This window comes from Herpailurus yagouaroundi, unplaced genomic scaffold (assembly GCF_014898765.1).
Source record: "Herpailurus yagouaroundi ecotype Mexico unplaced genomic scaffold, PumYag 198, whole genome shotgun sequence".
NCBI lineage: Eukaryota > Metazoa > Chordata > Mammalia > Carnivora > Felidae > Herpailurus > Herpailurus yagouaroundi.
Genome location: NW_024412429.1, coordinates 17,348,726 through 17,371,753, shown reverse-complemented (window position 1 = coordinate 17,371,753; position 23,028 = coordinate 17,348,726). Strand labels below are relative to the sequence as shown.

Here is a 23,028-nt window from a genome sequence, read left to right as displayed (position 1 = left end):
TGCAAGCAGGGGAGAGGCAGAGGGAGGAGACACAGAATCCAAAGTAGTCTTCAGGCTCTGAGCTGCCAACACAGAGCCTGACGCCAGGCTTGAACCCATTAACCGTGAGGTCATTGTCTGAGCCAAACTTGGACACTTAACTGACTGAGCTACCCAGGCACACCAAGAAAGATGTATTTTGAAATAATCTCTGGTACTTAGATGATATGCTTTATTGTAACTTGCCGTCACATGAAATTCTTCTTTAATTATAGTGTGAATTTAAAACTAATCTCTTTCAGGGGCACCTGGGTGGCTCAGTCGGTTGAGCATCTGACTCTTGATTTCAGCTCAGGTCATGATCCCAGAGACATGAGATTCAGCCCAATGTCGGGCTCCATGTTGAGCATGGAGCCTGCTTAAGATTCTCCCTCTCCCTCTGCCCCGCTTCCTCTCTTGCATTCTCTCTATCTAAAAATAAAATAAAATACAACAAAATAAAATAGAATAAAATACAAAATAAAATAAAAACAGAAACTAATATCTTTCAGACTTTCTATACCCAGAGTGTCTCAAGCTCTGCTTATCTCATATCATGTCTAATTCTCGGTAGGAAACAGGTGCACCCGGGTGGCTCAGTCGGTTAAGTGTGTGACTTTCGCTCAGGTCATGATCTCACACTCTGTGAGTTCGAGCTCTGCGTCGGGGCATTCTTCCTGGTGTGTTCAGTGCTTCATATCAACACAGACTCTCTTCTTTTCCATTTCTACCAGGATTGCTTCCATTCTTCTATTCTCCCCGGTCACGAATCTTGAAGTAGTCATTGATTCTTTTAGACCATTACCACATTAATTGAACAGTTCTTCCAGATGCCTTTCTTGGTTTGCTTCCACTGTAGTTTCATTGATACTTTCCCAATCTAGGTCCTTAGTTCACGCTTGGAGTGATAGACCTCCAAGTGTCTGATAGGTTGTCACACTTTCCCTTTCCCTTCCCTCAGCTCTGTTCTACACATTATACTGATTTTCCTAATATACCGATTTCTGTTAAGTTGCTTGCCTTCCCAGGCTCCTGTTGCTTGCTGTGTTAAACACCTTTTGCTTAGCTTTGCGGCCACTTTAGGGCCTTATACAACTAACTATTCCCATGCTCCAACTCCAGTTCTGTTCTTCAGGCTGATTTCATTTTCTCTTCATATACTGTGTGCCTGAGGGTACCTGTTCAGCTGCTGTAACAAAGACCAAAATAACAATGGCTTAACATAATCAAAGTTTCTCTATCCTGTAACAACTAAGTAATTCAGAGCTAATATGGTGGTTCCATAGTGTAGAGCACAAGGATCTCTCTTGTGCTTCCTAAAGTCTTTCCCTCATCTGAAAGATTGAAGATAGTTTATTTACCTCCATCATTTCCATATTCCAGCCAGTGGGGTGAAGATTGAGGAAAGAGAAAAACCCCCATTCCTTTTTAAGGGGATGATCTGGAAGTTGCATACATAATTTCTGGTATGTTCCATTGACAAGAGCTTAATTGTAAGATTATAGGTAACTATAGAGAAGCTAGGTAATGCATTCCGTTAAAATTCTACCACTGTGAAGGAAAAGGAGTCTCTCACTACATCTTAGATCTTGCTAATTGGAGAGTATATTTATGTATGTGTGTGTATTGTGTGTGTGTGTGTGTGTGTGTGTGTGTATATATATATGTATATAAATATAAACCATCTGTGATAAAGGGTTGGGAGAATTAAGATTAATTTTTAGTCAAGTAATATGTACATGGTTAAAAGATAAAATTATACAGAAGGGCTTTTAGTGAAAAATAACGATTCCTTGGCCCTATTCCTCCCCACCCCTAGACTCATTGCTTAGACGGAACCACTTGTGTTGTTTTGTTTTGTTTTGTTTTGTTTTTAGTGGGCTCCATGCACAGCGTAAAGCCCAACGCAGGGCTTGAACTCATGACCCAGAGATCAAGCCCTGAGCTGAGTTCAAGAGTGGGATGCTTAACCGAGTGAGCCATTCAGGCACCCCGGGAACCACTTTTAACTATGTTTTTTTGGTTCTTCTGTTAGTTACCTTCATGTCTTTAAATCATGTGGTTAAACTGTCATTTCTTATTTTATCAACTTTGGACATTATCTGTTGACCTCCTGCCAAGATGGATGAGTATTTACACCTACTCCTCCCCCATCATAATTTTTGCTTCCTTTTTTGTGGTTACCTTTGTAACTTTAAGTAATATACTTTAACCTCAATTTCTTGTTCAATAATTCATAAACTAACACTACCTCTGGTAACTTTGTAAGAAAGGATACCAGCGAGCTCTTCCTCTCATTTTACAACTTATTCGTGGGTCTTTTACATTGTCAAAATTGATAGTTTGCATTTTGTTCTGAGCAGTAAATAAATTTTCTGTACATTGTTGTTTTTTTAATGTTTTCAATTTATTTATTTTTGAGAGAGAGAGTGAGTGGGGGAGAGGCAGAGAGAGAGGGAGACAGAGGATCCGAAACAGGCTCTGCACTGACACAGTGAGCCCAACGTGGGGCTTGAGCTCACAAACTGCAAGATCGTGACCTGAGCCAAAGTCGGACACTCATCCGACTGAGCCACTCAGGTACTCCTGTACTTTGTTGATTTTTAAGTGTTGAAAATCAATAGTCACCAGTGATGATAACTCATGGCTGAGTTATGTAGTCTGCTGTGCGTTTATTCCCTGCCTTCTGTTTCCAGTATCACAGATCCCTTCTGCTATTGTAGAGGAATAGTCAGATATTTTTCCTTGTTTTGTATTACATCAGTTGCTTTGAATCCTGTCACATTTTGGTTTTCTTTCATATCTTCTTTTTTTTTTTCCCGGAACTTATTTCCCTCTGCACCCTTCTCCACCCCTGAAGTTAAGAAGAGAAACAGAGGGGCGCCTGGGTATCTCAGTCGGTTAAGCATCTGACCCTTGATTTCAGCTCAGGTCATGGTCTCACAGTTCCTGAGCTCAAGCCCCTGTTGGGCTCTGTGCTGACCGCGTGGCCTGCTTGGAATTCTGTCTCCCTCTCTGCCTGACCCTCTCCTGCTTGCTCGCTCTCTCTCTCTCTCTCTCTCTCTCTCTCAAAAATAAATAAATAAACATTAAAAAAAAAAAGATGTTTTTAAGGAAAAAAAAAGAGAAACAGGTACCTTCTCAACATGGCTCTAATCTCTAAGTTTTTTTATTATTTCGTTTATGGCTTGGATTCTACTACATTCTCCTTTTTGAACCTTCTTATTTGGATCAATTGCATATTTGGACCAACACTAGCCATTATTATAATTATTTAATTAAGGTCCTTGGTCCCTAGGGTGCAGGAAAATTGGGTATGGGTGGTTATAGAGCTGTTCGCTATTTCAGAAAGCCTGATGGTTAATTACACATTTACTCATAATTGGGCTATCCACGAAAAGTGAAACATTAAATTATTTTACTGTTTGCTAAAAACAGTTCAGGGTGCTGGCAGTTATACATGTCAGATTACCAAAAATGGTAAAATGACTTAATAAACTTAGTAAATGTAGCTTGGTTTAGGCATCTTTCAAAATATGGAATTTGGGGCAAAAATAAGAAGAATATTATGAAAATTTTGGAAACTACCCAATAATGGCATAATAAGGATTGATACTGAGACTTGATGTGTTCATCTTTTTAATAAATAGTGACATGCTTTTAAAAACCATTTAGAGGGGTGCCTGGGTGGCTCAGTTGGTTAAGCGTCCAACTCTCAGTTTCAGCCCAGGTCGTGATCTCCAGGTTCATGGGCTTGGGCCCCATGTCGGACTCTGTGCTGATGGTGTGGAGCCTGGTTGGGATTCACTCTCCCTCTCTCTCTGTCCTTCCCCTTCTCATACTGACTCTGTCTCTCTCAAATAAATAAACTTAAAAAAATTAAAAAAAAAAAAGTAAGAAACCATTTAGAGGGGCACCTGGGTGGCTTAGCTGGTTAAGCATCTGACTCACCATTTCGGCTTAGGCCATGGTCTCACAGTTCTTGAGATCAAGCCCTGCATTGGGTTCTGCACTGACAGAGTGGAGCCTGCTTGGTATTCTATCTCTGCCTCTGTCTCCATCTTTCTCTCTCTCTCTTTCAAAAATAAATAAATAAACATTTTAACAACACCAACAAAGACCATTTAGAGTTTTTAGTAAATTCCATATGCCTACATAGAGTAATAAAGTAGCCAAAGAAACTCATGTGAGTTTGATAGAAGTGTATTACCTAGCTTAAGGGAAGTAATCTGTTCACTTTGGTTTTTAGAATGTGCCTGGAACAATATGTTTGATTTTAGATATCACACTTTTAAGTATCCATGCAAAGAATGAATAAGTGAATATGATGATGGTTTTAAAAGCTGATGAATATTGGAGACATTGAATGAAGCTGCTAAGTCTGAGAAAGATAAGGCTTGTATCTTAAAGATATGATAAGTGGTCATATGTCTTCAGATGAATGAAAAATGTTGGCTGGATAAAAAATTCAGTATTTTTGTGGCTTACGAGAGTAGTACTAAGGGTTCATGTAAGTAAGTTATAAAGAGGGAGATTTCATATTAATACAGGGAAATATAATAGAGTGATTTAAATGTGGAAATCTTCAAATAGTAATCATGATACCAATTTATGAAGAAGTTAGACTTTAGGGATCCTAAGACCCCATGTAACCTTGAGAGTCTGTGAATCATCTCTCTAGAATTTGAATTGAGTTCAAGACAAAAGAACCACTCAGTTATTTTGGGGGGCGCCTGGGTGGCTCAGTCAGTTAAGTGCCTGACTCTTGATTTCAGCTCATGTCATGATCTCATGGTCATGGGATCAAGCCCCACATCAGGCTCTGCCCTGAGCATGGAGCCTGCTTTGGGTTCTCTCTCTCCCTCTCCCTGTCCCTCTTCCTCTGCCTCTCTCGCTCTCTCAAAATAAATAAATAACATTAAAAAAAAAAAAGAATCATTTTGGGAAATGAATTAGAAGTCATTAAGCTATTTGAATATGTTAGTGGAAGTATAGTCAAGTGGTTAGTAGGAATGTAACATCTCAATTTGAATGGCCCTACATCTGATTTGCTCTGAGGTCTTAGACAACTTAGTCTCTAAACTCAATTTTATCATCTGTAAAATGGAGTAATAATAGTGCTTACTTTTTAAAAAAATATTTATTTATTTTTGAGAGAGAGAGAGAGAGAGAGAGAGACAGAGTACAAGCGGGGGGGGGGGGGGGGAGAGAGAGAGAGAGACACAGAATCCGAAGCAGGCTCCAGGCTCCGAGCCGTCAGTACAGAGTCTGATGCAGGGCTTGAACTCGCTAGTTGTAAGACCATCACCTGAGCCAAAGTCAGACACTCAACTGACTGAGCCACCCAGGCACCCCAATAGTGCTTACTTTATAAGATTGTTAGAGATGGCATAAGACTATTTGTAGTTCACAAGTTCATACCTTAACAGGGGTAGTGTATATAATATGGGTAGGATTTTGTCTGGCACAGGGTTATGTTTAGTAAATAATAAGTCTTATTGTGATTTAAAATTGTTTTGAAAATGCTTTCATGGGGCGCCTGGGTGGCGCAGTCGGTTAAGCGTCCGACTTCAGCCAGGTCACGATCTCGCAGTCCGTGAGTTCGAGCCCCGCGTCGGGCTCTGGGCTGATGGCTCAGAGCCTGGAGCCTGTTTCCGATTCTGTGTCTCCCTCTCTCTCTGCCCCTCCCCCGTTCATGCTCTGTCTCTCTCTGTCCCAAAAAAATAAATAAACGTTAAAAAAAAAAAAAATTAAAAAAAAAAAAAAAGAAAATGCTTTCACTGTTTTATTTATTTCACTATTTTATTTTAATAAATCTCACAGGTAGCTTGCTTAAAGTTATTTGTGTAGAAATAATATTTCCCATGGGGGTTAATTTACCCAAAATTTATAATACTTTATTTTATTTAAAAATGTTTTTAATGTTTGATTTATATATTTTTTTTCAACGTTTATTTATTTTTGGACAGAGAGGGACACAGCATGAACGGGGGAGGGGCAGAGAGAGAGGGAGACACAGAATCGGAAACAGGCTCCAGGCTCTGAGCCATCAGCCCAGAGCCTGACGCGGGGCTCGAACTCACGGACCGCGAGATCGTGACCTGGCTGAAGCCGGACGCTTAACCGACTGCGCCACCCAGGTGCCCCTAATGTTTGATTTATATTTGAGAGAGAGAGAGAGAGACAGTGTGCAAGGGAGGGGGAGGAGCAGAGAGAGAGAGGGAGACACAGAATCCAAAGCAGGCTCCAGGCTCTGAGCTGTCAGCACAGAGCCCGACATAGGGATTGAACCCTCAAGCCATGAGATCATGACCCAAGCCAAAGTCGGACTTAATCAACTGAGCCACCCAGGCACCCATATCCAAAATTTATAATATTTTAAAATGAAAAGACTAAGTTTGTCTTTGCCAGTCTAGGACTATTTACAATGTTTTTCTTTTTTTTTTTTTTTAATTTTTTTACATTTATTTATTTTTGAGAGACAGAGAGAGACAGAGCACAAGTGGGGTAGGGGCAGAGAGAGAATGAAACACAGAATCCGAACCAGGCTCCAGGCTCTGAGCTGTCAGAACAGAGCCCGATGTGGGGCTCAAACTCACAAACTGTGAGATCATGACCTGAGTCAAAGTCAGATGCTTAACTGACTCAGCCACCCGGGCACCCCTTTACAATGTTTTTCTATTTCATGTGCTTTGTTTGCTAATTTTTAAGTATATTCTTTTGTTATTTGGAAGGTTTGTGTTTATACCTTTTGCAGTGTCTTTAAACTACCTTTTCTATTTGCTATATGGTCAGTCAGTATTAAATGGTATCCTTTGATTCCCCCTATTACCTACATTACAGTCAATGATCTAATTCTACTTTACCCCTTTTTTCTCCTCTCATTGTTTACAGATGCATTTTTTTTTACTTTGTCAGAACCATATGACATTTATGTATTACTCCACCCATGTCTCTACCCTTGTTTTAGTCTTTGCTTTACAGTTGGTTATGTGTCCTTTGATGATGTATCCCTGTTTATCTCTTGGTTAGATGAAGCACATCCTCTGGAAGATAGAAGGGCTTGTCTGACATTCCCAGAATTCTGGCACATTCAAAACATCTTTTCTCTAAACTTGATATTTGAAGGACAATTTGACTGGGTATAAAATCTTTGGTTTACACTTAAAAAAATCTTTATTGAGGTATAAATCAACTAATTTTAAGATTACAATCTGACGGGCACCTGGCTTGCCCTGTGGGTGGAGCATACAACACTTGATCTCGAGGTTGTGAGTTTGAGCCCTATGTTGGGCATGGAGCATACTTAAATAAAATCCTAAAAAAAAAAAATTACAGTTTGAAAAATTTGACAAATATAGTTGTGTAACCAACACCCTAATGATGTAGACTAGGGATTAGCAAACCACAGCTCAGAAGCCCAATCTGGTCTGGTGTCTATTTTTAGAAATAAAGACTTATATTACTTAACACAGCCATTCCCTGTATTTGGTATTGTTTGTGTTGTTCCCACACTACATTGACAGAGTTGAGTTGTTGCAACAGAGACTATTCGGCCTGCAGAGCCTGAAATATTTACTATTTTGACCTTTATGTAAATTTGCTGGTCTACGATCTAGAACATTTCTTTTACCCACAGAGTTTCTCATGTTGCTTAGCAATCAATCTCCTTTACCCCTAACCTCTAGCAATCACAGATCAGCCTTGTGCCACTATGATTTTGACTTTTCTAGAATTTGATATAAATTGTCATATAGTGTACAATCTATAGGAGTCATATAGTATATATGGCTTCTTTCACTGACATTAATGCTTTTGAACTTTAGCTATGTTGTTGAATATATCAGTAGTTTTCTGTTCTTGTTGTTTTGTGGGTTTAAAAAAATTTTTTTTACATAAACTCTACCCACAATGTGGGGCTTGAACTCTCAAACTCATGACCCAGAGATCAAGAGTCGCATGCTGTATGGACTGAGCCAGCCAGGTACCCAGTAATTTGCTTTTTTAAATTGTTGATGTACTTTCTTTTCTTGAATTTCTTGAAAATGTTGCTTTATTCCTTTTTTGCTCTGAATTTTGCTCTTAGGAAACCTGACGGTTGCCCAATTTTTTTTTTTTTAATCCTTATTACATAACTTGATTTTTTTGCCTTGAGGCTCTGAGGGTTTTTTTTCCTTGCCTTTAAAGTCTGATAGTTTGCAACAACCTCTTTGACCTCAGCCACAGGAATTTCATACTTGACATATCTCCAAAGGCAAGGGAATTAAAAGTAAAAATGAATTATTGGGACCTCATCAAGATAAAAAGCTTCTGCACTGCAAAGGAAACAATCAACAAAACTAAAAGGCAACCAATGGAACGGGAAGAGATATTTCCAAATGACATATCGGATAAAGGGCTAGTGCCCAAAATCTATAAATAACTCACCAAACTCCACACCTGAAAAACAAATAATCCAGTGAAGAAATGGGCAGAAGACATGAATAGATACTTTTCCAAAGAAGACATCCAGATTACCAACAGACACATGAAACGATGCTCACCGTCACTCATCATCAGGGAAATACAAATCAAAGCCACACTGAGATACCACCTCACACCAGTCAGAGTGGCTAAAATGAGCAAATCAGGAGACTATAGATGTTGGCGAAGATGTGGAGAAGCAGGACCCTCTTGCACGTTGGTGGGAATGGAAACTGGTGCAGCCGCCCTGGGAAACAGTGTGGAGGTTCCTCAAAAAATTAAAAATAGAATTACCCTATGACCCAGCAATAGCATTGCTAGGAATTTACCCAAGGGATATAGGAGTGCTGATGCATAGAGGCACATGTACCCCAATGTTTATAGCAGTGCTTTCAACAAAAACCAAATTATGGAAAGAGCCTAAATGTCCATTAGCTGATGAATGGGTAAAGAAGATGTGGTTTATATATACAATGGGATAGTACTTGGCAATGAGAAAGAATGAAATCTGGCCATTTGCAACAACATGGATGGAACTGGGGGGTATTATGCTAAGTGAAATGAGTCAGTCAGAGAAAGACAGATACCATATATTTTCACTCATATGTGGATCTTGAGAAATGTAACAGAAGACCATGGGGGAAAGGGGAAGTGGGGGAGAAGTTGCAGACCGAGAGGGAGGGAGGCAAACCATAAGAGACTCTTAAATACAGAGAACAAACTGAAGGTTGATGAGGGGTGGGGGAGAAGGGAAAGTGGGTGGTGGGCATTGAGGGGGGCACCTGTTGGGATGAGCACTGGGTGTTGTATGGAAGCCAATTTGACAACAAATTACATATATATAAAAAAGAAAGAGGGGCGCCTGGGTGGCTCAGTTGGTTGAGCGTCCAACTTCGGCTCGGGTCATGATCTCGCGGTTTGTGGGTTCAAGCCCCGCATCGGGCTCTGCTGATGGCTTAGAGCCTGGAGCCTGCTTCGGATTCTGTGTCTCCTTCCTCTCTCAGCCCCTCCCCAACTTGTGCTCTGTCTCTCAAAAATAAATAATTGTAAAAAAAAGAAAAGAAAAGAAAGCTACACCAAAATAAATAAATAAATAAATAAATAAATAAATAAATAGACATTAAAAAAATTCTTCAAATAAAGTCTGATAGTTTTATTAGTAAATGTCATGAAGTTGGCCTGGTAATATTTTTACTTACTTTCTGCTAGGTTTTCTTTGAATGTAGTTTTAAAATTATTGTTTCTGTTTAATCAGCCGGAATGTTTTTATTTGTATTTTGTTTTCTTTTTACAGTATCTTTGGATGGAGTTGAGTTTTTTCGTTTTCCTATTTTTAAACATTTTGTGGACACAATTCAACAGCGCCTTTTTTCAGTATTGTGACTTGCAGTTTCTTTTTTTTTTTTTTTAATTTTTTTAATGTTTACTTTTGAAAGACAGAGAGACAGAGTGAGTGAGAGCGGGGGAAAGGCAGAGAGTGAGGGAGACACAGAATTTGAAGCAGGCTCCAGGATCTGGGCTGTCAGCACAGAGCTGGACATGGGGCTCGAACCCACGAACTGTAAGATCATGACCTGAGCCGAAGTTGGACGGTTCACCAACTGAGCCACCCAGGTGCCCCTGACCTGCAGTTTCTTTAATGGACGATGATGTGTTGGGAGTAGTGTTGGGAAAAGGGGAGGAGTCAGCACATCTTGTTGCTCTTTTGTTTCTGTAATATCCTTAATTATCTTTTCCCTTTTGCTGCACCAAGAGGCACCGTCCTTTCCCTTTTTATTTGATTCTCCCCCAGAAGTAGAACTTCTCATGGTTGCCACCTCTAGTCCCATTTAATTTTTAAATAGAACCATACAGTATCTGGTGTTTTGCTACTGGTTTCTTTCACTTAGCACAGTGTTTTCAAGGTTCGTATTATGTGGTAGCAGGAATCAGTACTTTTATGGTTTCATAATATTTTATTGTATGGATATACCACATTTTGTGTACCCATTCATCGGTGGACACGTTGGGCTATTATGAATAATGCTCCTATGCACATTTGTGTACAAGTTTCCATGTGAACATATATTTTCATTTCTCTTTGGTATACATATAGGAATAGAATTGCTGGGTCCTGTGATAACTCTTACCTTTAACCATTTGGGGAACTGCCATTTTCTGAGGTGGCAGCACCGTTTTACATTTCCACCTGCAGTGCATAAGTCCTTGCCAGTGTTTGTTATCATCTGCCTTTTTGATTGTAGCCATTGTAGGGGCTATGAAGTGGTGTCTCATTGTGGTTTTAATCTGCATTTCCCTGAGCAGCATCTTTTCATGTACCCATTGGCCACTTGCATACCTTTGGAGAAATGTCTATTCAGATTCTTTGCACATTTTGTCTCTTTACATTGAATTGTAAGAGTTCTTTATATATTCGAAATACAAGTCCCTTCCCAGATACATGATTTGCAAATATTTTCTCCCATTCTATGAGTTATTTTTCACTTTCTTGATAGCATCCTTAAGGCACAGAAACTTTTAATTTTGATGAAATCCAATTTCTATTGTTTTCTCTTGTTGCTTGTGCTTTTGGTATTCTATCTGTGAATCCATTGCCAAATCCAAGGTCATGAAGATTTACCTCAATATTATCTTCTATGAGCTTTATGGTATTAGCTCATATATTTAGGTCTTTGATCCATTTTGAATTAATTTTTATATATGATATGAAGTAAAGTTTGAGTTTCATTCTTTTACATGTGGTTATCCAGTTGTCCCAGCACTATTTGTTGAAAATGACTAATCTTTCATCATTGAATGGTTTTGGCATCTTCGTCATCTCACTGTCTTTTAAGTTCCTTTCTTATAGCCAGTGCTGTGAAGATCCAAGTCCCAGGCCTATGTTCCATATTTTAGTACTTAGTGCTGTTACTCCTTTTGAGGGGAATGATTTTGTGTGTGCTTCATCTGTATCCCCTGCTCCTCCTTTTTCTCTCGGAGTCTTTTAACCTCATCCCATCCCCACCCTGGTTTTCTGTACCCACAGGCTTACAGCAATGGGAGGAACTTTGTTGGAATTTAGTGTTTATTTTATAGGTAATTCGAAGTCTGAATATTCTCTGCCTTCTAGTAATATGAAGGCGTGGGTCATGTGTGGTTTTATATATGCCCCTTCATGATCTTGGGTTGAGTTTTTTGAGTGACTATGTGAAGAGATTCAGGTTCTGGTAACTGCCATTACCCTTTAGAACCTGGACACTCCACAGTTAATGAATAAATTAAATAAGTTTGCATAAATATTTGAAACTTCTCATGATGCTTTTACTGAAGTCTTATTTTTTTTAAATTTATATGAGTAATCTCCACACCCAGCGTGGGGCTTGAACTCACAACCCTGAGATCAAGAGTCACATGTTTTATCTTTTTTTTAAAGTTTATTCATTTATTTTGAGAGAGAGAAAGAGTAAGAGAGTGTGCACACACACACACGCTTGCAGGGGAGGGGCAGAAAGAGGAAGAGAGAGAATCCCAAGCAGGGGTTGCACTATCAGTGTGGAGCCTGATGTGGGGCTCGATCTCACGAACTGTGATATCATGACCTGAGCCGAAATCAAGAGTCAGAGGCTCAACCGACTGAGCCACCCAGGTGCCCCAAGTCACATCCTCTCTCAACTGAGCCAGCCAGGCACCCCACTAAAGTCTCATTTTTCAAAGAAAAAAAAATTTTTTTTTAAACGTTTATTTATTTTTGAGACAGAGAGATAGAGCATGAATGGGGGAGGGTCAGAGAGAGGGAGACACAGAATCTGAAACAGGCTCCAGGCTCTGAGCTGTCAGCACAGAGCCCGACGCGGGGCTCGAACTCATGGACCGCGAGATCATGACCTGAGCCGAAGTCGGCCGCGTAACCGACTGAGCCACCCAGGCGCCCCCAAAGAAAATTTTTTAATGTTTGTTATTTTTGAGAGAGAGAGAGAGCGAGCACGAGCTGGGGAGGGGCAGCGAGAGAGGGAGACACAAAATCTGAAGCAGGCTCCAGGCTCTGAGCTGTCAGCACAGAGCCCAAAACGCAGGACTTGAACTCACGAACCATGAGGTCCTGACCTGAGCTGAAGTTGGAAGCTTAACCGACTGTGCCACCCAGGCGCCCCTAAAGTCTCATTTTAAAATAGTCATTCATAACGTTGCCAAATTCAGCAAAGCATGTTTTGGTTAAAAAATTTTATTTCTTGAATGTTAAAATCAAGTTCATACATTTAATCTTACAGTTTTTAGATCTGTGAGGACAGGAATATGCTATCTTGTTTATTTGTATAATCCTAAGCATGTGCCATTTTGTCTGGTATGTATTAGACAGTCAATAAACTTAGTGAGTTAATAAGGGCTTTACTGAATAACAACATGGTACCATGAAGGTTATTCAAAGTTAACGTATTATATTTAATCTCAAAGAATGAATAGTTGGGGGACCCATATATAATCATTACTCATCCTGCTTTCCTTCTTGAAAAATTTCTTTTCGCTTGGGCTTTGTAACAGTTTATCCACTTGATTTTCATCCACCCTTGTGACTGCTCTTTGTCATAATCTCTGAAGGTTCTGCTTCCTTTGCACATCTCTTCAGTGTTCGCTTTTGTTTTTCTTCCTGTGTATTCTTCCCTGGCCACTTATTTCACTTCCGTTGCTTCAGTTACCATCCGTATAACTAGAAATCTTTATCACCGCCCTAGATCTCTTTCCTGAACTCCAGATCCACGTGTTCCGTGGACTGCTGCGTATCTCCACCTGTATGCTCTTTAGCCATTAACTGAATAAGTAAGTTACCCTTTTCTCCTTAACTCTGCTCCTTCTGTAGGATTTCTCAAGTCAGTGTATGACATCAGCATTTCAGCCATTATCCCCGTTCTTCCTTCAAAGCTAGTTAAGTATACATTACCTATTAAATATAACTCAAATCCTACTTTTCTTCATCCTAACTGTCCTTACTGAGGACCAGGTTGTGTTTACCTGGGTCATTGCAACAACTGCCATTCTTGCTCTCTTCCAATCCAGTCTCTACAGTGCAACCAGAGTAATTATTCTAAAATATAGCTAATCATCTCATCATCTCACTCCCAGCTTAAAATGTTTGCCTCATTCATTTCAGAAAATGGAATCATCAAAACAGATAAAGTGTTTGAAGTAATGCTGGCCACAGACCGCTCCCACTATGCAAAATGTAACCCTTATATGGATTCTCCACAATCAATAGGTGAGCTTCTGGATTTCTGAAATTGTCACATTTTTACTCATTAACTGTATAATTTTTGTTAAGTAAAACTAGTTTGAGACACAGATATTATTACCTTGCTAATTTGAATTTTATGCCTCAGGAAGTTTCATAATCCCAAACATAACCATTTCAATAAGATGATGTTATGTATATGAAGTATGTTTTCTGTTTTCTCAAACTGTATATAATATATATAAACAATATTTTAAACATTCTTCATAAAACATACTTTTAATGAAAATTTAAGTTTAAGCTGAGGGCCTCAATGTTGACTGAGGTGGTTTTTCACATTAGTATCAGTTTTTTAAATCAATATTAAAGGAAGTAAGTGTAATAAAGTAGTTATTGATTTCTCTGCTTTACTTGCCCTGAATCTTTTGGTTTGTGCTTGATTTCAGAAAGTTCTTTATTTAACTCCTTCTCCTGAAGCAGTTTTTGCTGAACTGCTGAGCCTTGGCAGTGGGCGCCTTTGAGGCTTAGAAGTGCCTCGGGATCCTGTCGGCCAGCCGCCATACTTTCTTCTTTCAAAGCACTATAACAGTCAGCAGAGAAGATCCTGGGGAGCTTCTGAACCCCGAAGGCACCTGCTACCACCGCTCAGTGAAAATTGCTTCAGATGCAGAAGCAGGTAAATAAGTTTTGAGAAAGCAGCACCGGAAGAAAAAACTTGAAAGCTAAACACTACGAAAAGATTGTGAATTACCATTAGGTGTTAGTATATAGAGCAAATTGAAGTAGGTGTTAGTCTCTTAATCTACTCGGAGTGCCAGTTAGTTGTTCAATAAGTTGTCGGAAGTATGAAGCCATTTAATTTTGCAAAGATTTTGCATACCTATTGTATATGGAAGTTTGTTTTCTTTTCATAAATCTGGAGAGGAAAACAAGCCATAAAGTTACCAACTCAATTTACTTTTTCTTACTTTTTTAGCTAACTATACGGGAGAAGAAATTTTCAGAAATAGTGGGAGTGTTGTACTAGAAGAGCACATCAGCCTTTGGCATGATTGTATTTTCTCATTTTAACTGCTGCTTGACAATACTCTAAAATGCAAAATAAAAGTTTTATTTTCTTGAGATCATAAAAACAAAAAATATTTTATGACAAAGAATTTGTGGATGTGAGGAAAGGAGTTACATGGAGTATCTGGTATGTTTTTGCATTGAATGTGTCAGTAGTTCTCTTCTTCTTTTGCAGGTTTCCAAGCAACAATCAGTGCTCCACATATGGTAAGTTAACTTTGGTCATTCGGGCACAAATGGATCACAGTTTTCCACTAAGATGGGTTTTTTTCAGTAAAAAAGGTTTAAAGAAAGTTAAATTTTATCATCTATGAGTTATGTCGGTTGGTAATGAGCCTCTTTTATTAATCCATGATCTATAGAAGGAAGCCTTCTTGGTAGAAACTGTCATTAAAGTTTTTATTGGTTGTCATTGGTATCTAATCATGTAAAAATTGGATATAAAAGGTTATTTAGTGATGAGTGAATTAGGGAGAGAGTATTTTAAATGATATAATGGACATATCATAAAATCTCAAGTTGAATATTATTTGAAATATTTTATTTGGAAAATCCATTAGGGGTTGGTCAAGTATAGCAGCTATGAAAATTTGTAACTTTGAGAAAGACCTATCTTAAGTTATCTAGCACTTTCAATCTGTTAGGAATTTTCTTGGGTTTTAAATGTCAGTTATTTGAATGAGTCCTCTATTGGTTTTTGGAGAGAAAAACAATAGCTTTTCTGATTCTCTGAAAGTATTTGGGGTTGGAGAAACTCTTATTTAAACGTAAAGACCTCTTTGTACCAAAATAAAGTCATATATATGATGAATTGGTAATTATACTAGAAGAAAATATAGGAAAATTATTACTTACAAGCATTAAATACAAATGACTTTTTAAAACATTACAAGGGGCACCTGGGTGGCTCGGTTGTGTCCAACTTTGGCTGAGGGCATGATCTCATGGTTCATGGGTTCGAGCCCCGCGTTGGGCTCTGTGCTGACAGCTTAGAGCCTGGAGCCTGCTTCAGATTCTGTCTCCCTTTCTCTGCCCCTTCCCTACTCATGCTCTGTCTCTCTCTCCCTCCCTGTCTCAAAAATAAATAAACATTAAAAAATAAAAATAATTGCAACTATGTGGATGGAACCAGAGGGTATTATGCTAAGTGAAATTAGTCAGAGAAAGACAAATACCATATGACTTCACTCATATGAGGACTTTAGGACACATAGCAGATGAATTCAAGGGAAGGGAAGCAAAAATAATAGAAAAACAGGGAGGGGGACAAAACATAAGAGACTCTTAAATATGGAGAACAAAAAGAGGGTTGCTGGAGGGGTTGTGGGAGGGGGAATGGGCTAAATGGGTAAGGGGCATTAAGGAATCTACTCCTGAAATCATTGTTGCACTATATGCTAACTAACTTGGATATAAATTAAAAAATAATAATAATAAAATAAAACAAAAATAAAGCATGACAAAAGACAAAGAGGCCTGATATATTTTGCAACATAAAAAATTGGGATTTCTAGGGTGCCTGGGTGGTTCAGTCGGCTAAGCATCCAACTTCGGCTCAGGTCACAATCTTGCAGTCTGTGAGTTCGAGCCCCGTGTTGGGCTCTGTGCTGACAGCTCAGAGCCTGGAACCTGCTTCGGATTCTGTCTCTCTCTCTCTCTCTCTCTCTCTCTCTCTCTGCCCCTCTCCCACTCACGTTCTCTCTCCAGAAAAACATTAAAAAATTTTTTTTTAAAAATTGGGATTTCTGCAGAGAAAAAAATGTTACAAGCAAAATTAAAAGAAAAACTGAGGGAAGTATTCAGTAGGTAAAGTACAAGAATGATAGTTCATAGAAGAAATACAGATGACATTAGCACTTAAACCAATGAAAAGATGTCATTTTCATTTATATTTACATACTTAATAAATTACACATTAGTGTTGTAGTAAAGTACCATTTTTCATGAACAGATTGTCAGAGATCAAAGAGCTTAATACTTTGTACTGGAAAGGGGAAACTGACAATTAATATACAATATACTTTTTTGTTGAGAGAGTACATTGGTAGTGTTGGAAAGCAATTTGGCAAATCTATAAAATGTGAAATAAATGTACCTTACACTCTTCAGTTTAAAAAAAATTTTTTTTTAATGTTTATTTATTTTTGAGAGAGAGAGAGAGGCAGAGTGTGAGCAGGGGAGGGACCGAGAGAGAGGGACATACAGAATCTGAAGTAGGTTCCAGGCTCTGAGCCATCAGTACAGGGCCTGACACGGGGCTCTAACTCATGAACGGTGAGATCATGACCTGAGCCGAAGTTGACCACTTAACTGACTGAGATACCCAGGTGGCCTACACTCTTCAGTTTTATTTCAAGATATTTATCCTTGAATAATATAGTATATTTTTATAGGTACAAAGTTACTAACAATGTTCATTCTGCATTATTTATAATAGCAAAAAAAAATAACAGTGATCACGAATAGCCCATTAATAGTCAGTGGTTAATAATTATACAGTGAAATACTGTGAAGCTGTTAAATGAAGAGTCTCTGTAAGGACCAGTATGGCAAGATGTTCAGCAAACATTAAGTATAAAAGAAGAGTATGTAAGAGTGTTTACACTATTTTGTAATACGCAAAAATCAAGTCTGCACGTATACATATATACATATGTCTTCCTATAGGCATGAAAACTAAAAATGAGTTCTTCTAAGGTCAGAATTAGATGATTGGAGGGTGAAAGGGAGATCTACTTTTCACTCTGCACTCTGTATATTATCAGTTTCTTTTTGTTTTCTTCTTCCCTTTTTTTTAAAGTTTATTTATTTACTTAAGTTGTCTCTATACCCAAAGCTCATACTCCCAACCCCAGGATTAAGAGTCGCTTCTCTGACAGCCAGCCAGGCTCCCCCTTCTTTGTTTTTTTTTTTTTGTTTGTTTGTTTGTTTGTTTTCCATTCATGGAATAGGAATGGGTTTTTTTATGCATTAACTATTCAAAGAAATGAATGATTTAAAGCAAGTGTAGTCCTAAGATTCCTGCAGGCAGTTTGAAGTACTACTTACAGCAAAAGATTTATGTAGAAGCATTCATTTAATTCTCAAAGTTATTTTGGAGAATTGGTATCCTGCATGTCTGGGAAATTGACTGGAGGGGTGTGTCTTCCTATATCAAAGGAAATACTGCATGAATTTTTCTTTTCCCCTGAAGCTTGGTGCTGAGTATCCAGTTCACTGCCAAAGAAAACATGGCAGAAACTCCATGGCAGAGGATGCATTTTTCGACAAAAAAAATAACAACTTTAGTAAGCTACAATTCACCTACTGTAAAATTCATCCCTTTAAAGTTATGGATTTTAGTCTATTCAGAGTTGTTCAAACATCACCACTATCTAATTTCAGAACATTTTCCTCAGCTCAAAAAGTAATGCTGTACCCATTCACAGTCAATTCCCATCCCTCATCTGCCAAAGTCCTGGTAACTACTAATGTGCTTTTTATTTCTGTCTCTCCCGGACATTTTGCATAAATGGAATAATACAATATATAGCATTTCGCAACTGGCTTTTTATATTTGCATTTTCAAGGTTTGTATTGTAGCATGAATCGCTACTTCATTTCTTTTTATTGCTGAATAATATTCCATTGTATGAATATACCACACTTTGCTTTTTTGTCAGTTGATAGACATTTGGGTTGTTCCCACTTTCTAGCTACTGTGATTAATGCTACTATGAACATTAATGTACAAGTTTTTGTGTGTGCATGTATTTTCAATTCTTAGGAGTGGAATTGGTAGATCATATGGTGATTCTAGATTTAACATTTTGAAGAATGGTCAACTGTTTTCCAAATGGCTGCACTGTTTTACATTGCTACCAGCAACGTATAAATGGGGGTTTCAGTTTCTGCACTTTCTTGTCAACGCTTGCTATTGTGTGCTTTCTTTCTTTTATCCATCCTGGTAGCTGTGAAGTGGTATGTCATTGTGGTTTTGAGTTGCATTAACCCTAATGATAATGATGTTGAGCATCTTTTCATGTGCTTATTGACCATTTGTAGGTCTTTGCAGAAATGTCTATTCATATCCTTTTCCATTTCTTAGTTGAGCTGTCTTTTAAGAAAAGGCTGCATTTAAAATAATATTTATTGTGGTATAATGCGTATAACATAAAACTTAACATCTTAATCATTTTTTTTTAATGTTTATTTTTTGAGAGAGAGAGAGCACATGCACTCATGACCAGTGGAGAGGCAGAGCGAGAGAAGGAGAGAATCCCAAGCAGGCCTCCATACTTAGCACAGGGGCTGAGGTAGGGCTTGACCTCACGACTGTGAGATCATGACCTGAATCAAAGTCAAGAGTGAGATGCTCAACCAACTGAGCCACTCAGGTGCCCCTTAACCATTTTTTAAGCATATAGTTCAGCAGTGTTAAATACACTGATACTGTCGTGTAACTAATCTCTAGAACTCTTTTCATCTTGCAAAACTAAAACTCTATACCATTCAACAGTAATTTCCCATTTCCTGGTCTCCCCAGCCCCGGGCGACCACCATTCTATTATCTATCTCTAAGAATTTGACTAGTCTAGATACCTCATAAGTGGAATCATAAAATATTTGTTTTTTTATGACTGGTTTATTTCACTTAGTGTAATGTCCTCAAGGTTCATCCATGTCATAGCTTGTATTAAAAAAAGGATTCATTTTTAATCACTTACATTTCCTTACCTATGTCTCTTAGTAAAGAAAATGTGTGTATTCATGTGTATGTGTATAGTCACGCAGTAGCTCTCTATGTATGTATGTGTGTGCAAGCAGTAATAATACAGTGTCCTTTGATGCTTGTGGAACCAGGATGTGAGTAGAATAAAATAATATTAATTATACATATGAACAAACATTGTAATATGAACAAACATTTGTGATCTTATATCATTTATTGTATAGATCTCAGAAGCATTGAAAGAGAAACGGAAAGCGAGGAGCAACTCTTTGCTCTCTGTTGACATCTCTATTTAATGAACTTTAAAATCACAGACTTGGAAGTAACTACAACCCTAGAATATTTTCCAAAGGCGTAATTGAAAATGTAATATATGCATTGGGCAAGAGATTAAAAGCAACCTGTTAAAATGGCATTCCAGTAGCAGTGAGCACAATTAGCATGCAGATATTGAAACCTAAATATCATTTCTCACTAAATGAGACTAGAGTTCCTTGGAGAAGTGACTGAATATTGGGAAATAAGGAAGTACTCACAGGTTGATGGGTGATGTTGAAAGGACATAGGAGCAGGTTTGAAGAGACTCCCAGAGGCCAATTGGAGATAATTTGAGAATTGGAAAATGATACATAATGAAGATAATGTATTTTAACATAGTAAATCAGAAACAAAAATCCATGAGTTCATAGAGATTAAAAACAAAAAAGTAAGACAGAAAATGAAAAGCAGAAGAATGCCAATTAATACATACGGAGGGAATAATAAAATTTAAAAAAAATCACTATTTTGGGGGCATGTGGGTGGCTTAGTCGGCTAAGCATCTGACTCTTAATTTCAGCTCAGGTCATGATCTCATGGTTCGTGAGTTTGAGCCCCACATCAGGCCTGCACTAACAGTGTGGGGCCTGTTTGGGATTCTCTGTCCCCCTCTCTCTCTGCCCCTCCCCTGCTTGCATGCACTGTCACTCTCTCAAAATAAATAAATGTTAAAAAATATATATTTAAAAAATAAGTAAATAAATCACTATATTGTAATCATCAGTATAACAATTAAATTGGGCAGAGATTGTCAGTTAATCTAAAACAATTTAGAGGGGGTGCCTGGGTGGCTCAGTATTGTTTTTTTTTTTAAGCTTATTTATTTATTTTGAGAGAGAGACAGAGAGCAGGGGAGGGACAAAGAGAAAGGGAGAGAGAATCCCCAACAGGCTCCATGCTGTCAGCACAGAGCCCAACATGGGGCTCGAACTCATGAACTGTGAGATCAGAACTTGAGCCCGGATCAAGGGTAGGACCCTTAACTGACTGAGCCACCCAGGTGCCCCAGTAGTCAGTATTCTGAAGAACAGAAAAGTGGTAGGTGGAGGAGAACTGAAGGGAGAATATTTTATATTGACAAATACAATGCATAATCCTTGAATGGATTGGGGTAAAAACAGCTATAAAGGACATTTTGGGAACAGTTGAGGAAATTTAAGTACAGTGTGTATGTTGGATGATGATACTAAATTGATGATTTTCACGAGTGTGGTAATGGTGATGTGGTAGCAAAGGGAGATGTCTTAGTTTTTTTGGCATATGTGTGCTGAAGTATTTTGCTGTGAAGTATCATAATGTGTACAGCCTATTTTCAGATGGTATGGTAAAACAGTATGGCACAGTACATAAACAGTTGGTGACTGCATATGAGGGAAAATGTGTATTCATTGTATTTGTGGGTTTGAAATTTTCCATAATTATAAAAAAACTTAAAATTTTTAATGTTTACTTATTTGTTTTTTAATGTTTGAGAGAGAGAGAGACAGAGCACAAGCAGGGGAAGGGCAGAGAGAGAGGAAGACACAGAATCTGAAACAGGCTCCAGACTCTTAGCTGTGAGCACAGAGCCCGACGTGGGGCTCAAACTCCCGAACAGTGAGATCATGACCTGAGCCAAAAGTCGGATGCTTAACCGACTGAGCCACCCAAGCGCCTCTGTGTTTGTTGTTTGTTTGTTTATTTGTTTATTTTTATTTATTTTTGAGACAGAGAGAGACAGAACATGAGCAGGGGAGGGGCGGAGAGAGAGGGAGACACAGGATCCGAAGCAGGCTCCAGGCTCTGAGCTGTCAGCACAGAGCCCGACGCAGGGCTCGAACTCACGAACTGTGAGATTGTGACCTGAGCCGAAGTCGGCCGCTCAACCGACTGAGCCACCCAGGCGCCCCTGTGTTTATTTATTTTTGAGAAAGAGACAGCATGAATTGGGGAGGGGCAGAGAGAGAAGGAGACACAGAATCTGAAGCAGGCTCCAGGCCCCAAGCTGTCATCACAGAGCCAGACACAAGGCTTGAACTCACCCACTGTGAGATCATAACCTGAGCCGAAGTCAGACACTTAAATTAAGAAAGCTTTTAAAAAACTGTTAATTTTGGATTTAGTGATAAACATGGGTTATCCAGAAAAATAGTAGCTAGGGTGATAAAAGCATGAAAAATGCTAATAATTGTGATTGAAGGCCTTGACAATAACTCAGCATGCTCCCCTTTTATAAAAGCAAATCTTGTATAGACATACTGCTGAAAAAATATTCCTGGGTTTGTTTCGGAATTAAGATACCACAGTACGGCATATAAACTGGGAATTGACACCTTAAAGAAGTCCCTTCCTGTCCTTTGATTTCTGGATCCATAAAGACAAGTATTAGGGAAGTTATTTTGTTTCTTTGGTTACTTCCAAGTTCCTATAGTGTGATACTTGTTATCGCATTATTAATAGAAAGTATTAAACCTCATAACTGATTGTTATATGAATATTATGAAAGCTACTTCCAATGTTTAGTCCAGACCTTTTTCATGGTACCAATGTTTTTCACTCTTTAGACAAGAGCCTCTTTTGCGAAGCAATCTATATGAAAGATTGATAAAGTTAGTTCTCTATTACTCTTTTCCCAAAACACACCCCTCCCTCAGTGTACATTTGTGTGTTACCTCTCAAGGGGTTCTGTGGAATATTAATGACTTTCTGGAACACTGTTTGAAAACCATTGGATTGTGTGTGGCTGTATCTGTTAAAGGCCTTTTCCCCATTTTATGTTAGTTGTGGAATAGTAGCCTTAACTTTTTCGTTTTTAACTTTTTAATATGGAAAGTTTCCAACACCACATAAATAAATAGAATACTATAATGAACCCTCATGTAGCCATAATCACCTTTAATAATTACCCCAAATTTGTTAATCTTGTTTTATTTTTATTTTGTCTTCCTCTTGCTGAACTATTTAAAAACAAATCTCAAACATAATATTGTTCACCCCTCGTTAGTACTTAAATGTAAATCTGATGACTTTAAAAACACAACTACAGGGGCGCCTGGGTGGCTCAGTTGGTTAAGCATCCGACTTGGGCTCAGGTCATGATCTCACAGTCCGTGGGCTTGTGCCCCGTGTTGGGCTCTGTGCTGACAGTTCAAAGCCTGGAGTCTGCTTCCGATTCTGTCTCTCCCTGTCTGTCTGCCCCTCCTCCGCTTGCAGTCTGCCCGTCTCTCTCTCTCTCTCTCTCTCTCTCTCTCTCTCTCTCTCTCTCTCT

General features: G+C 38.6%; 1 protein-coding gene across 2 annotated transcripts in view; it reads left to right on the top strand.

The window, feature by feature from the left end:
• The window catches only part of PCMT1 (protein-L-isoaspartate (D-aspartate) O-methyltransferase), a 52,986-nt gene that overhangs the window by 9,010 nt on the left and 20,948 nt on the right, over positions 1-23,028 (top strand). For both annotated transcript variants that reach the window (XM_040448910.1, XM_040448911.1), the window contains exons 2-3: positions 13,607-13,711; positions 14,928-14,959. In XM_040448910.1, the coding sequence (XP_040304844.1) occupies positions 13,607-13,711; positions 14,928-14,959 (137 nt within the window). The remainder of the gene's footprint in view (positions 1-13,606; positions 13,712-14,927; positions 14,960-23,028) is intronic.